Raw genomic sequence first — 16,228 nt, 5'->3', positions numbered from 1 at the left:
TGGAATAGATTATAAAGTAAAGTGCAATAAAAAAAGTACTTTCAACTATGGACTTACATAGTTGAAATTATATTTACTGAAGTACTTTTTGTGGTGAAGATGCAAATAGTGGAATAGAAAAACAGAACAAATCCCACCATGAAAAAGCGTACTTATAGGATTATTAAAGTCTTGACTGAGCGCGGCGTTTGGCTTTGTTTCGTTTAGCGAGAGCTGCTGAGCTGACTCAATGGGAGACCACGGTTGTCTTAATGAAACAGCTGAGAGGCAGCATATAATCTTCTCAGGTAGCACAGCGGCTTTAAAGCACAAACACACACACACACACACACACACACACACACACACACACACACACACACACACGTATGGGATCAAAGGAAAGAGAAGCAGGGATGTTAATCTCTCCAAAACACACCTGCAGCAATACTCCATCGCATTAGAGACAAACTCTGCCCGTTTGGGTTTTCCTTTCCCCCCCTGATGGTGCATTGCTGCTCGACTCCTGGTCGCTCCTCTAAACAAACACCCACAGCCACATGGCCATTGATGAATTTGCATGCTGGACTATATATAAACTGTTCGTTGCTACAAACAAAGAGAAGCTCACTGTTTGCTGTCCCCTTCCTCTTGTTAACAAGGGCCCTCCTCAATTACTCTCCATCGAGACACTTCCTAAATTAGCCACTGAGCCCTTCCTCACCCCCGACCCCCCTCTTCCCCATCTATCCACCTTTTATTATTTAGAACCAAGGGGATCTCCGTTACCATGGATTCGAGTTGTCATGGCTACAAACAACTACGCACTTGTACAGGAAGCGGAGGAGGACAAATGTGAAGGGAGGGCCGGGCAGATAAAGGGTCTTGGAGGAAGCGTAGCCTCTGCATGCTGGCGATCCAGCTGTGATAAATCACAAGATCGTATGTTCAATGACACATGGAGGTCGGGGCGAAACCTCAGAGGGACGTGAACGCGAATAAGGCACGTGTGTGGTACCAGCTGGTTGTCGTCTTAAGAAGGTGAAGACATCTCAGGGTCTGGCCTGCAACGACCCTTTCTTTATATTCCAAAAGCGTCTCCCTGCATCGATTCCGGATGGAGCAAACTGTGCCCACATTGAAATCCTGCAATGTGTGTGTACAAACAGAGTAGTGATGCCTCCTTGGCGTGTGCAGCCTTGAAGGATGCACGCCGCCTTTCAAAGAGGGCAGATGAAAGCGGACTTTTATCAGCGTGGACGGACAACCGACTAGTTCATTTTGCACATGCAGGGAGGAGGTTTGCAAGCGTCGCCCCCCGGGACTGGAAAGCATGGCAGGCTGCCGGGGAGCACCCTGCTCTCAGTGACGTTTGAGTTCGTCCACGCTCCTCCAAATGAAGCTCTCATAGGCCTCTCGTAGGTGAGACAACGTGTTCCAAAAGGTTTGAGAGACGCTTCCTCTCTACTCAGCCGTTTGAGTGGAGCATACAGTAAATGTTTCCTCTGACGGAGGGGAAGTGCCTTCCATACTCCCACCGTCGCCTCAGACTGACGAGGGGGAGGGGGGGTTCCTCGCTGGGCCGTTTGATCAATAGACCTCAAAAAACCTGTACAACTCAAAACGTGCAGGAAAAGAGACCAGTCTGAGTTCAGATCTAAGACGCTAAATAGTGCACAGCAGACAGAATTACTACGGGGTTACATTCAAGCACCATGTTACATCATATTTATGGGAATATTGTAGCTCTGAATCATCATCATCCTCGTATTTGAAATATCTCAAGTGATTCAAGGTACACCGCCCATTTATGGCGGAGGAGTTTCATAACGCTGTCTGTAGCTCCACCTGGTGGTGGCATGATGCACTGACCACGGCACCCGGGACGACCAGTTAGTGGCTCTGTGTTATTTCTCCTGTCTCTGATGCAGATTCCTCCGTGCATCCATTTCTGTCCACTTGCCCATAACAAAAACAACCCCCCCCCACCCCCCTCACACGGCAGTTGAAAGGTTTTAGTGCAGAGCGGCTCTTAAAAGACAAGTGATAAATGCACTGCAGCAGATCCAGTGGGGAGAACTCTGTCTACAGCACCAGCACTTGGCTGTTAACTCTGCAATAACGCTTCCTACGGCGATAATGTCGACACGGTGCATTAAACAGAGAAGGAAAATCAATGAGCCAGCTAAGGCAAGAGTCCCATTCAAGCAGTAGCCAGTGAAAGTCAAAAGCAATCACTGTAGGATCTTTAAATGTTAAATTCTGCATTTCATAATCGGTCTCATCGTTTATCCTTTTCAATATTGAGTGCAGATTATGGGCTTCGTCTCGTGTGCCTCACACGGTCTGCTTATGGCCGCTGTCTATTTCTGTGGTTCCAGTTAAGTGTGACTTTTCTTTCTTTAGAAAGGAGCCAGACTATATATTACACCCTGGTCCCTCCCTCAGAAACTTTGCTGAAGTAACAGCTGATGTCAGTCCTGCTTAAAGACTCTCTCTCTCTCTCACACACACACACACACACACACACACACACACACACACACTATAACCTGTCTGCCATTAGGCAGCGTCTTCAAGGGCACAGCCAGTCTAAGGGGAGGAGGGCTCCTACACCTTCCTCTTCCCACGCCGCATCAGCACAGGGGAGACTTAAATCCCAAATTGCGTCAGACAGACGCGTGGCAGGCGGTTATCTAAAACTCTCAAGAGCCCACATGGGGCCACTTGAATCATGGCGCTGCACCGTATTACTTCCGAGACCCCCACCACAGCCTGCTCCTGCTCCACGGAGCCCCTGTACGACAACTGCCCGCCCTTTACCCAGCGAGGGAGGGCCGGGGGAAAGGAAAAGGAGGGTAGGGCCGCGTGCCCTGCTGTAATCAGACTCCCGGGCCCCTGCGGCCCTCTGCCTCATCGGGTCCCAGCTGTGAATGGAGCTCCCACGGGGGTCGGTGGGGGGAGAGGGACTGGCGCTTGGCCAGATCACAGCCACTGCAGCTGGAGAGGAGGCCTGGGAAAACAGGACCGGGAGGCAGAACCGGGGCCATGCATATCAAACACAGTGAGAGGAGGAGGAGGAGGCGGCAGAGCAGGAGGATGGGAAGGTAGCTGGGGGGCCGAGGACACAGCGCATCGGAGCGAGGAGCACAGCAGCGCTCTCTCTCTGTACGACAACCTCCCCGCCGCTGACACTGCCGACGGCCTCCCACAGGTCTCTGTCGACATGGAAACAAGCGTCCCGGAGCACTGGCAGGGGTCCCCAGCGCGGCCCCCGGAGCAGATCCGGGCCCTGGTGGAAAGCGAGGCAGTGAGTGGCGGCGAGAGCACCGGAATCCTGCGGCAGAATCCAGACCAGGACACAGAGCACAAACGGGAGCCGGAGCCGGACTCGGGGTCCTGTGGGTTTAAAAGGACAGATCCTCCCCAGGAACGGGTTCCAGCGAGCTCCCCTCAACCATCCCCAGCTGAGCGCAGGGTTCCGTGGCCCCGAGCCGGCGCCCAGCAGGCGGAGCAGCCGCCCTGGTCTCCCAGGGCGCCCCCTCCCGTGCCCCTGGCGGACCCCTCCGCCAGCGCCCTTCGCAGCCTCCTCACCAGCCTGCAACAGCAAATAGGCAGACAGAGGGAGGAGTACGAGGCTCGAATACTCGGGTAAAGTACTGCTTACTGGGCACACGTCACCACGTCACAGAGATCAGGCACACATGGAAAAGAAGGGCTCAGGATTGAATGCGCTCAAGCTGTTGGTGGAGATTTTTCCCAGCCACTAGTGTCCTTCTAGTGGAGGGGGACACAGTGTTCAGGTTCCCAGACCGTGTGAGTGTCCAGCCAGCTGACCCCGAGCGTCACCCTACATCCTGCCTACTTCAAAGCACACGGACAACTGCTTTTAGTCTCCTTTGAAATGTCCCAAAACGGGCAGTATTAAGATTATTTTTAATTATTTCAATTAAATATGTTCTTAGTCCACAGTGGAGATCTCAGTGTAGCACATATTTCATGTATATAGTTTCTAACTGACCGAAAACACAAATTTACAACTGCACATTGTGTCTGTACAACGAGCTCATGTCACTGGAAAGAGAGCTAATTTAAGGGCCCATGCTGCTGACGGAGACACATGCCTCTTTTATCACTGATATAGATATAGAGCAGGTCCCAGCGTACAGCCACTACTGGTTGGCACGGACAAGAGGAAACCGGCAATTCTAATAGCTTAACATAGTGTGGGAAGGAAATAGATGTACTGTAGGCCACCTGTTCGGCCTTTACCAACTATATCGGGCATCGAGCATGAAACCTTCTCGAACCGAACCATCTACGCAGCTACCGATTGTCTCTCTCTCTGGTCTCCACCATCAGCCTGGAGCAAAGAAACGGAGAGCTGCAGGCGGAGGTGGCTCGGTTGAAAACCAACCTAACACAGCAGCGGAGCTGGTACCGCGCCGTCCAGGCTAAGATCGACGAGTCGGAAAGGAGCCGGGCCGCCGCAGAGCTGCGCAATGCCACTCTGCAGAAGGAGATGGAGCAGTTCTTCGACACCTTCGGAGAGCTCAACAACGAGGCCAAGAAGACGGAGTTCATCGTCAACAGCTTTTGAGAGAGGAACACGTGAAGTGTGCGTGTGTGTGTGTGTGTACGAACAGTGTGCAAAGAGAAGGATGAGAAGGCACAACTCATTAAACTCTAGTTGCTGTCGAAGTTTGACACGATCCATGCAGAATATTTACTTCCCTAATCGGGAACAATTTGAAGTGATGTACAGCTACTTTTTCATGAAGAATCTGAGAAACATAGAAAACGTATCACCGATGTCCACTTTATTAGTTACGCATGGGCAAAAGATGTTGGCCAGGTGATAGTATTGTGGTCATTGCAACAACACAGGACATCTTCGACAATAAAACGAGAAACTAACTGAACTAAATTGTGAGATGCGCAGGTTTTACAATGGAACTTTTTCTCTTTAACACGGTAGCCGTGGTAAAGGCGCCTGAGCTCTGTAATGCTCAGACCGAATCTGAGAAGAGTTGGGTGAAGTTGCCACTCCACAGGTCATTTAAGGCATGACTTAAAGAATAACAGCACATAAAAAAATTTAAAAAAAACGAGTGCAACAGTTAAAACATTAGTGATACTCCATACGGTCCTATTTCTGCATGTCCATCACAATGTGCAATCAGTTCTGCAAAAAGCAGCTCCACAGTCCAATTCTCTCATCTTTCCGAGATGGAAGTTTTTCCATCTCGAGCGCCAGGGTCCAGATGTTCCCTCTGGACTCTCCAGTCGCATCCTGCCTTTAAACCACGGCGGGTTTGCTTTTGGTCGAGGGAACAGCTTCCTCCGTAGACTTTGCCCTTACAACCGGGCGACTGCTGTATTCAAGGACGATTTAAAGGAGAGCGATGCACAGTACATTTGTGTGTTCTATAAGACACACACACACACACACACACACACACACACACACACACACAAACAAAGACAAAGGCTCACAAGGCAAATAAAACCCCAAAACATCTGCACCAAAAAGGCTTTTAGAACCAGGAACATCAGGGTACCGGAAGTAAAAGAACTGACCTGAACGGATTTCTCTTTATAACGAGAACTACGGTATCCTATTGGCATCTTTAATGCCTCCATGCAAAGTAAACACCGTTATTTGTGTTTTACAGCCTTTATCTACATGATGTCTGATACGTGATGATTTGAGTGACTGCTCCAGGACCGATGGAATGGTTTAGAAAAGGAGCGATGAAATACTTTGACACGAGGCATATTTTTAGTCGCGCCTCGATGTGATTGAGTGCAACATTTTGCAAGAACAGAAAAAATAAATACCACATGTATATCTTTTTGCCTCTCCAACATACACGACTACAATATTGTTTTGACACACACATTTTTAGTACCTTATGTCTAATGGCGGGGCAGTATAGAGTTCTACAGAAATGTTAAATTTCATACAAACGAAACAAGCGCGCCTCATCCGTTACTGATGACAGGGCCAACGGCCACTACGAGTGTCAGATCACGACATCTTTACAGCTACTTATAGCAGGAAATAAAAAGGCTTCCTCGAGCTAAAAATCTCAAAATCCACATGACTCAAGGCAACTGATTAAAAAGACGGTGCATAAAGCCCTGCAGTGCAGATCTGTAATACTGCGAGCTAGCTAAAGGCTCGATCAAACGTTGCAGGAGTATTTGATCATCATGGGATTGTGATTAGATGACCTATGGTCAGCTTTTGTTCGTGTGGGCGGAACATGCATGAGAAGCAGCTGTGGTCTATTTTCAGTGCTAGTCCGCTCTGATTTGATATCTTCTGGTCTCAAGATAATATTTGTTAAAAAAATAAAAATATTAAAACACAGGCATACAAGACAAACGACAATTCCTCCACCTACTCCTGGTAACCTGAAATCAATATGGATGCATACGTTGTATATACTCGATATAGGTAAACAATATCCACAAAAGAGAGAGATAAAGCGGAGGTAAAACCTAATCACAAACAAGAAGGAAAAAAGCAAAAATAGACCTATTTGTTGACGCTGAAGAGGAAGAAAAAGGAGGAAAATCACAGAACCCAAAAAGGGGAGTGAAAGGAAGGTGGCGGTGGGCTGATATTGGGATCTTGTAACTGGGAGGCAGGCAGAAGGACGCGGCCACAGACTGTGTTCACTGACTCTCGTCCAGCGGCCCCGTCAGTGTGTCGATGCTGCTGCTGTCTGTGTCCGAGGCCAAGGTGTGCTCCGTGGACATGGACGAGATGTCGTTTGCTGACGAGGACTGCGAGGCTGAACCTGACACCACATCTGACACGTGACCCACAGACACACACACAGAATGTTTAGGTAACATTTAGAGTAAAAGGGGGCATTTCCAATACATTTGTCATGGGACAACAATGTGGATACAACAACGTATCTCAAGAAACGAGTATTAGATTGAAGCCAAATTTGCGCTGGGAAAACCTCTTATAGCTTATGTCCAAAACTGACACAAAATGAATGAAGATCACATTTGTACCTGAACTGTCTTCTTTCATCAGTCCATTCTTGTTCCTCTCTTCCCAATCAATCACCTCTTCATAAATTAGTTCTATAGAAAAGCAGACGATGGAGTGGCGTCAGTGTGTACAAGAGTTTACCGCTATGAAGGTACAGAAATTCAGAATCCTCTCAGAATTGTGGGTGTGTAGTTAATGAATTACCTGTAGTTACCGCTTTAACTGAATGCGATAGATATACAGTACCAGTCAAAAGTTTGGACACAACTTCTCATTCAATTAAATGCTGCTATGCTGACAAGATTTCCCTAGAGGGCAGCGTATCTTACCTTTCCATTGCTCGATGGAGTGCTCTCTCTCTTCCAGCTGTTTGTCTGAAATCTGGGGAGGAGGCTGCGAAACAAAAAGGAAACCCATAAATCAGCACTGTGCCACACGGCCAGCTGCTGCCCACGATGAGGTGAACCCCGGCTGCAGTGCTCCCCTCACCGCGTCCGCCTCTCCGGGGTCGTACCACACGTGGATGTACGGGTGATTGAGGGCTTCTTCTACGGAGATGCGGCATTCGGGATCAACGACCAGCATTTTGGACAGCAGGTCCCGTGCTTGACTTGCTGTGATGGCAACAGAGGAAGGGCAGTGTTACTATGGAAACAGGGCAATGACATCGCTTCATTGAAGTAGTCTTTATGGAAACGGATTTACTTCCCCTTGCGGGTTTAGGCAACATCTCCGAGAATGTCAACATGTGTTCTCTTGTTTCAATGATGTCAAACTGTAAATGCCACGGATGAGGGAAGAAAAAACTTTGACCAACATGATCGTTCTCTGAACCAGCTGTATAAGCATCCACTTTTCTCCACTTAAAATGCTGTTAGGACTGATCACATCAGTACGCTGAAGACAAATCCTTTCTTTCATCCCAATGTATTACAACAGCAGCCTTGATAAAAGATTTTATCACCCACAAATATATTGAATGTAAAAAGCCTATATGCATGTGAAGTGTGTTTCCGTGTCCACGTGTCTTACTCTTCACTTTGTCGTGTTCGGAGTCGGAAGGAAAGGCCCAGTCGGGGAAAAGCTCGGCGAAGCTGACGCCAGGATACTGCGGCTTGTTCATCACATAGTTCCTCACGGTCTCCATCAGTCGGTTCATGAACTCCAGGCTGGGCGTGCCCAGAACCTCAATCACCTTATTCCACTGGTCGATGTCTGCATGTCTGTTATGGAGAACCCCGCTGCATTACGGAGCATGTGCATGTGCCAGCAAATGAGAGGAAGATTTGATGGGGCATTGAATCAAGAGATAGAATTCATGCTCCATGAATAACATACATGAATATAACGAACCAGACAACAGTCATACGAGCAGAGAGTTGAATTAAGCTTAATGCCAACATCAGCAATTCAATGCTAACACGGGCCAATTACCAGGAAAAAAAGTGGGGCTGAGGTTGATGGAAATATGTTAGTATTGCAATTTTAGTTAATTTTAGTAATAAGAAATAAGTAGTATGAAGACCATTACTTCAGCTGACCCCAGCTGAGAAGCAATCTATCCTACAATCACACTTTGCCCAGAATCCATTTTCAGCCTCTCGGTGTAAATAGCCAGTGGCACAGGAAGGAGATGAGGAGTGAAGAGGTGACCAAACCCATCAGAGACAGAGAAAAGGACAATATAAATGCAAATAGCTTGAATTGCTTCAATTTGATCCCCACCATCGATTAAAGGGATTATTGTTGTCATTGAAGGGGGCGGGAAACACACAAAGCTCTCTGATTAAATTGGGGTGTGCTGCAAATGTGGATCTGTTCCTATTGAACAGATTATGTGTAGAAGCCCGAGAGGGAACTGAAAGACGAGCATTGTGTGAAGTGAATGAAACAGCTCATGACTAATGGGAGATTTGATATCGGGTTGGAAGGTGGAAGAAGTGGGAGCGGTGAAGGATACGGTCAGTGCCCTGGAAGATGACGCCGCCTTTCACCATCTCTCCCATGATGCACCCCACTGACCAGATGTCCACTGGGAACAGAGAACACAAACATAAATACTCAAAGGAGAGAGGAAAAGTGAATCACACCGCATCGACCGCATAATGCAGTGCTAAACGTACAGTCAAATGTCCGATTCAATTTCAATGGCAAATGTAGAACACCAGCTCTGGTTATTTTTGGTCCATCCTCTGGCTGAGCCATGGCCTGATGCTTCCATATTAATCTCAAGGCCTCTCTCTCTCTCTCTCTCTCTCTCTCTCTCTGTCTGTCTTTCTCTCCCTCCCAGGACTTTCTCTTCTGCAGCTCTGCTTATCAGTGTACACAGCGGTTGCTGCCTGTGTGCACAGCAGGACAGGCAGTTTTTCTCTCTCTTCCTCTCTCGCCGAGTGAGTTGACACTTTGGTGTGCATGTGAGGCAAACGGCCATTGAGGCCTCGATTCGCCCATTTTCGCTGAACCGGAAAGGTCTGCGCGCACGGAGCTTTGTTCATACAGATCTTTAAAAGTTGTGTTTTTTAAGACTGGTGCGTGGCTGCTCTCACCATTCTCCTTATACTTCATGCCCAGTATGACCTCGGGGGCACGGTAGTATCTGGTCACCACGTACGGTGTCATCATGAAGTTAGTGCAGGCCGTACGAGCCAGGCCGAAATCCAAGATCTTTAAAGTGCAATCCGACTTCACCACAATGTTACTGGGCTTCAGGTCCTGAGGGGAGAGAAAATCTATAAATATAGAAAAGTACACAAGCAAAAATATGGGTTCTGTGGAAGGATGAGGTAGTTCTTTCTATACAAGTGGTAGTGGGAGGAAGCAAAGAATGGGTGACAACTATGTTATTTTGGAGAAAAATGATTGCATTGAAGCTAGCTGTAAGGAGCAAAAGTTAGCGTTTACTTCATCTCTGGAATAAATATCCAAGTCAGTTATTCAATGGAGCTGTTTTGCCTGCATGTTCATTACATTTTAAAATCAAGACATGATCCTTGGCTCATGAAAAGAAAAAAAAATCAGAACTCCACATTTTCTAAGATAGATATTTAGTAATGGAAACTTAATGAAATGATTAAATGCTGATTAATTAGCAAATGAACACCAGATGAAGGTCTGTTGTCCTGCGTGTCCCATTAACAGTGACGTGTAACTTTAACATAACACAGCACACTTCCTCCTCCCGTTACCCTGTGGATGATGCCAGCAGAGTGCAGGTGCCTGATGCCACAGAGGATCTGGTAGAGCAGGTAGGACATCCGCTCATGGTCCAGGTCCATGTGGATCACCTGGCATAGGCTGGCATCCATCAGCTCCATTACCAGATACCTGAAAGAGTAGGAAGAGCAATGTGCAATGCAGGAGGGGGACACGAAAACAGAGGCATGCTAGTTAGAAGTAGCTTCAGCTACAACCTCTGAGCCCGACAGAGAGTACAACGTAAATTGTTGGAGCCAAAACAAACTTGACTGCCACTCACAGGTCCTGGAACTCCTCCAGGGACTTCTGAGGCGTGAACACATTGATCAGACGGATGATCTGCAGGCAGAGGGACGGGCCGTTAGTCCGGGCGCTTCCTCGCCTGTCTACGCCCGCTCCACGGGGGAGAGGGAGTCGACTGAGGACAGAGCGCTCGAGAATGCTCCTCCGAGCAAGGAATCACATCAACTATTTTCCTCAAGTTTGTGCTCTAGTTGAATATTTCTAAAGAACGAAAGACAATTTGTCTGTAATAATAAGTCTTTCTTATTCTAAGCAGCCAAAGAGGGATGGATGGATGCATACATGCATACATACATGTATATGAAGCTGCATTGCAAAAATACACCCCAAACTCTAGCCAAGGCTACTATCAGATCAAGTATCTCCTAAAGTCAGTGTTTATATCCCTCCTTCTTTAGAGCTCAGCAAAAAGCATCACTCCGAGGGAAATCAGGAGGTAAAAGCTGTTACTTTGGGTGATAGCGACGAAAAGGAAAGACCTCTTAATGGCCTAATGGAGGTGTGATATCTGATCACGTTACTAAGAACACTTTCCACGAGGACACACTCTGAAATTTAATTCTAAGCCTTACATTCTTGTGATTGACACATTTTAGCAGCACCAGCTCCCTGTAGGCCCGCTTAGCGTGCGTCTGGTTCTGAAAGGGTCGACACAGCTTTTTCACTGCCACCGGGACCCCGAGGTCTGAATCCAGAGCAGAGCTGGTGACACACAGAGGAGGGAAGAGACGGAGACGGAGGTTATCCAGGTCGACAACATCTGCATTCTGCAAAGGAAAGCTTCTGTTTCACTTGACATCAACTTGGCGAAACGAGAAACCAGCTGCTGGTCTCTTGTTTAAGAAAAGAAAAAGGAGAGGAGAAGAAGTAGTTTTGCTTTTCTTCAAACATTAAAGGGGTCAACACAAAGAAAATGATGCAGGTGATCAAATTCTCATAGAAGAGGAACCTCAAACAAGCATAACATGATATTTCAAAGAAATATTTTTTGGAGTTGCACTAGTAGAACAAGCTAACACTTCACTTCACTTTTTGACAGCTTAAAAAATGTGGCTTTGGGGTGGCGCTCAGTTCAAATGAAGGGAGTGTCAAAGATGGAAAGGGTTCATCATGCCACCAATAAGACACGCCGTTATGAACAGGAATAAATGCATTTATAGTGGAACCTGAGAAGCCAGGGATCGGCGTCCAGAAACGTTATGTTTAACGAGTCACCCGTGTCAACAGGAAAGATCAAGATCAAAGTAAAAACAATCAAATTGACCTCTTTTTCCAACTCATACACCGAATGTTTGTATCCATATCACATCCAGAATATTTCCATTTAATGCAATGATGCAATCCAAAAACCTTGCACGTGGATAGTTTGAAGAGTTCAGCGTCAGATAATGTGGCTTCAATCAAGCTTGAGAAGAAGTTAATAAAGAATAAACTGCATCTGTCACATTGTCAGGCAACGAGGAAGAAGCTAGGGGAAAAGAATGTTGATGATAAGGGATTAAAGGCAGACGGGCAGAAACAGACATTTTCCTTTGTCATAGAACAGTAATAGTACCATGATAGTGTGACAACGAGCAAGCGTGCACAATACCCTGAAATTGAAGCAGCAAAATCTAAATTCCAAGACTTTTATTATTCACACCCATGCAACAGCTGCCGTGTTTCTCTGACTTGGCAGAGCTGTGGATATGAACAGCACCCTTCGCTGGTGACACTGAAGCGCTGATAAAAGCAGAGCATCTCTCACCAGACGATGCCCTGGGCGCCGGAGCCGATGGCCCGGAGCTGCTGGTAGCGCTTGAGCACAGTGAAGGTGGAGTCTCCCACCTGGACGCTGTAGAACTGGCCCTCGGCCTCACTCATCCTGCTGAACAGTCGGTGCCGCCGGCGATGTCTGCAAACAACACGGAAGAAAAGGTTACAAACGTCGGGGTGATGCTTTTGTTGCACTTACGAAGAAGCGTGAAACCTTTTTTCTCCCAGGCCACTGAATTACTCGAAAGATCAACAGTGAACGGCGGCGGCCTAATATGGTTCCATCTGTCGGCCACTGGCTTCACTCCCCCCATTTCCAGCCCGGTCCTGATGCCCAGCGATCCATCACCGCTTTCTGCTCAGGCAACACACGGCTTGGTGCTCCCGAGGCTCTCGTTGCAATATTCAAACTCATTTTGACACACTTGTGCCCAAAAACATTTTATGTGAACCCAGCTTCATCGTTGTGTTTTCATTTAAATGTTTCAGTGTTAGCATTGATTCCTCCGGAAGGAAGTGGAGGAGGAGTATTATTCTTGGCCAGTGTTTATGAGTGTGTGTGTGTGTGTGTGTGTGTGCAGGGCATATACATTGTGTAGCTACGCAACAGCGGGCTGCTTGTCACCCCCTCAGAACACGAGCACACGTTAAATGGAGCAGGGCATTTCAGCCCGGTCGGTTTCTTCCCACATTCCTGGAGAAGATGTGATCGAATGGAGCCAAAACGCGCCTCCAGCCGTCTGAATTGTACAGCTCCTCAGCCTGAGCCTCGACACCGCGACAGCCCTTTGAAGAGCGGCGGTGAGCGAGCCGCGATCTATCGAAACTATCGGAACTATCGACCGACCGTCAGCTGACTCGACTGCTGCTGCCGTCAGTTTGGAGCTGGTAGCAGGGAAGGGAAAACCTCTGGTGACATTCTGCCAGATGTGTTTTACGACGGTCATTCTGTCTACTGGATGACATCCTGTCATAATACGATCTGTAATTTGTTTTAAAACATCCATTTAGTGAAATACATCTCAACACTAAAAGAAATACAGCTTCAGATGTAGTCTGTGTGGCACCACTACTCCGATGAAAAATGAATCCTCCTCCTCCTCCCATCCCGCTGGCTCTCTCACTGCACCCAAGGGGAGAGATGCAAAGACCTTCACTTTGTTTGTGCTCCTCTCAGTCTTTTGCCATTTTTCCTGGCCTCGTCTTTCGTTCTCTTTCTTTCATGCTCCGACATTCCCTCACTCCTCTGCCCATCTCCCCTTTGCCCCCCTAAAAATAACCCCACAGCGAGACTGAGGGGTATTAAAAGATGTGTTTTTAATGAATATCTTGATTATTACTCAAATGAAATCCCTGGCTCTGGTGTTATAGCTTGGAGTCTAAGGATTTCTCTTGGAAGCTAAAAGTGGCACTTGGATATTTTCCTCCAGTATCTATTTTTTTTTACCTCAAATTCTAGGGCACCGATTCTCATGTCAAGCGGGGGAAAAAATAACTCTTTTGAACAGGGCCATTAATCATCACCATAACCGATTTCAACTGGTGCGAGCACAGCGCGCGTACAAGCCTCCGCTGACTGCAAGCCGGGCGCGACTACAGGCAGAGCGTACAGATGGATGGACTTCGACAGGGAATCGCATGTACGGTGAAAGAAAACGGACAAGACTCCAGCAGACCACCTGACACATTGTTGCACAGCATCGGCACGGGTGGACGTGTTTAAACCTGAAAAAAAACTAGGAACTAAAAAAATACTAAAACAACATTAACTACTTGCATTACATCACTGATATGTTTAGCAAATATGTGACATTAATCATAGCTGTGCCATCACGCCGCTTGACCTCAGTAATAATGACAGAGTTGTGTTACGGCTCGCAGGTGTATTGCAACGTTTGTCCTTCAAATCGCAGACACTTAAGTACACAGTTGAACCCTGTGGTTGCGGACTGTACCCAATCAAGGTCTCAACACATATTGCAATTCATTATTCTTCCATATTGTTCAGCACGAGTGCTTAACTGGCAGTTAAGAAGCGGTTATAGAAGTTTTCTTTGTTTAACCAGTCGCTGAATCCAAGAGTGGCGTCAGCGCGAACACCACCCGTCTGTGTAATGTTTTCTATACGGGGGAAGAATTGAGCTGGTTGCTTTCTCTGAGGGACCAGCACTCCTGTAAATCCGGTTTGTCTCTCGCTAGAACGATGAAGAAGAAGCTAATCTTATAATACGGCGTTTCATTTTCATGTTTATAACCTGTGATTCTGAAAATACTATTCTAGTCAAGTCATTGTATTTCTAAAGCCCAACATAAAATCAATTCATTTGGCAGATGCTTTTGTCCAAAGAGGATTACATTTCCCACACACACATATCAGTGTGAACAATGGGAGCCTGAAATCAAACTACCAACTCTACATGTGGGAATAACCGCCCTACAGCCCTACAATATAAAAGCCCTACAATATCAATATTATTCAGGTATATGGTCAAAAATTGTCTCCATATACGCTAGTCCTAATCATGGAAAGGCAACGTAGAAGAATGAAAAAATATGCAGGAAAGCATAACAATGTTCATTTTTTCTTGTCCCTTAAAAATCCACAGTTAAAAAAAATAGATATATATTGTTCTGTAAATTTCAATACTTCTCTCATCGGGGACGAGTAAGAGCAATGACCTTCATCTTCCTCTCACCGAGCTCATCAGGGCTGCTGTCCTGTTGAGTCCTGTGTGGCCCCGGGGGGCCGACGTGGCCTTGGCTCTCAGTTGGGAGTCAGTGAGCCAGCTACCATATCAGATCGTGGCCCGAAGACTCGCATCACATCTCATCCTAATGTGGCAGAGTTACAAAACACAGGGAGGAGGACGACGACGACGGGGTGGCTGCTGCTGCTGCCCTAGAGAAGCCGGCTGAGAGCGTACCACCATGTTCAAGGGGATGAAGGAGTCTAAAGATGTGTTAATGGGAGGTGCATTTGCTCCATCACGTGTTGCTCTTGCCACTAACGCATCATGTTGTCCTTTCATGATGTGTACTGTGTGTGAGAACAATCTCACTGTACTCTGGGCTCAAACGACCCTTTGTCGACCTAATGCTTGCCCAGGCCTCACACTTTATGACATGTCGGATCAATTCCATGTGCACAGGGTGTCACATTAGTGGACGAGCGTGGATTTGCCTCTGACGTGACGTCACCACACAGAATATAGCACTGGCGGTAACATTCGTCACATCTTTTAACTGCTACTGCGGGCCACGGTGCTTCTATTGTCTCAGTGAAACGTTGAAATAGGTGATATCAGCATTGTTTGCGGGCACGATAAGTACACCGACAACCTCGTGTGTGTGTGTGTGTGTGTGTGTTATAACACAGCGTGAGCCTGAAGGAGCGTATCCCGTATTTCCAGTCGCAGCACTACTTAAAAAAACACGCCCCCGTGCGCGCACACGAGAAGGAATGAAGTCACCGGTGTGTGACACGCCGCTGGCACCTGGCGGCTCAGCGGTCACAAGCGACACGTTCACGCCGCGTTCGGCCGGTTGTAAAGTTACCGAGGCCGAACGTCACGCTGCCCGTTTTCGCCACTCGGTGTCGGAAAGCAATGCGGTAAATGAGTCGGACCGGAGCTAAACCGAACGCTCGGACGGACTGACGGACATACGGCGAGACCCACCTTCTCCCTTCGCCGCTCCCGGGGCACTCCCGTGCATCGAAAACACAGATACAGCAGTCGCTCAGTCTTTCAGGCACGACCTGGACGCGTTAAAGTTCTGGAGAACCGGCTGTCACGACGAGTGGCGCTTTCCTTCAGGTCCTCACGTAAGATGTTAACTCCGGCGGCAGCGCGCAGGAACGAATGCGGAGGAAGCGAACGCCACAACAGGAGCGGAAGGGAGCGTGCCGGTGACGTCATCGCGTAGTTTACGTCAGCGCAAAACTTTTTTTTACTGATGCCCTGGATGTTATTACTGATTCAA

The 16,228-nt window shown here is 47.5% G+C and overlaps 2 protein-coding genes across 2 annotated transcripts; one reads left to right on the top strand and one right to left on the bottom strand.

Annotated features, from left to right (window-relative positions):
- Window positions 1–2,495: 2,495 nt before the first annotated feature.
- LOC120817445 (rho GTPase-activating protein 22) lies at window positions 2,496–5,436 on the top strand. The gene is made up of 2 exons (XM_040173690.2): window positions 2,496–3,630; window positions 4,342–5,436. Exons 1-2 carry the CDS (start codon window positions 2,714–2,716, stop codon window positions 4,577–4,579), a joined length of 1,155 nt encoding a protein of 384 aa, XP_040029624.2. The 5' UTR covers window positions 2,496–2,713; the 3' UTR covers window positions 4,580–5,436.
- mapk9 (mitogen-activated protein kinase 9) lies at window positions 4,783–16,165 on the bottom strand. The gene is made up of 12 exons (XM_040173688.2): window positions 15,925–16,165; window positions 12,240–12,386; window positions 11,065–11,194; window positions 10,470–10,528; window positions 10,180–10,318; window positions 9,541–9,706; window positions 8,955–9,026; window positions 8,027–8,209; window positions 7,484–7,608; window positions 7,324–7,387; window positions 7,015–7,086; window positions 4,783–6,800 (listed from the first exon to the last, which is right to left on the bottom strand). Exons 2-12 carry the CDS (start codon window positions 12,353–12,355, stop codon window positions 6,664–6,666), a joined length of 1,263 nt encoding a protein of 420 aa, XP_040029622.1. The 5' UTR covers window positions 12,356–12,386; window positions 15,925–16,165; the 3' UTR covers window positions 4,783–6,663.
- Window positions 16,166–16,228: the final 63 nt, after the last annotated feature.

Source organism: Gasterosteus aculeatus, chromosome 4 (assembly GCF_964276395.1).
Source record: "Gasterosteus aculeatus chromosome 4, fGasAcu3.hap1.1, whole genome shotgun sequence".
In the NCBI taxonomy this organism is placed as follows: domain Eukaryota; kingdom Metazoa; phylum Chordata; class Actinopteri; order Perciformes; family Gasterosteidae; genus Gasterosteus; species Gasterosteus aculeatus.
Note: the sequence above shows the minus strand (reverse complement) of the source record. Positions and strands in the feature narration are given on the sequence as shown.

Coding starts and splice junctions, on each gene's coding strand:
- LOC120817445 (XM_040173690.2), top strand. CDS start 2,714: ATGGCGCTGCACCGTATTACTTCCGAGACCCCCACCACAGCCTGCTCC. Junction 3,631..4,341: donor TACGAGGCTCGAATACTCGG/GTAAAGTACTGC, acceptor CTCCACCATCAG/CCTGGAGCAAAGAAACGGAG.
- mapk9 (XM_040173688.2), bottom strand. CDS start 12,355: ATGAGTGAGGCCGAGGGCCAGTTCTACAGCGTCCAGGTGGGAGACTCC. Junction 11,195..12,239: donor GGCGCCCAGGGCATCGTCTG/GTGAGAGATGCT, acceptor GTGTGTCACCAG/CTCTGCTCTGGATTCAGACC. Junction 9,027..9,540: donor CATGAAGTATAAGGAGAATG/GTGAGAGCAGCC, acceptor CTCTGTTCCCAG/TGGACATCTGGTCAGTGGGG.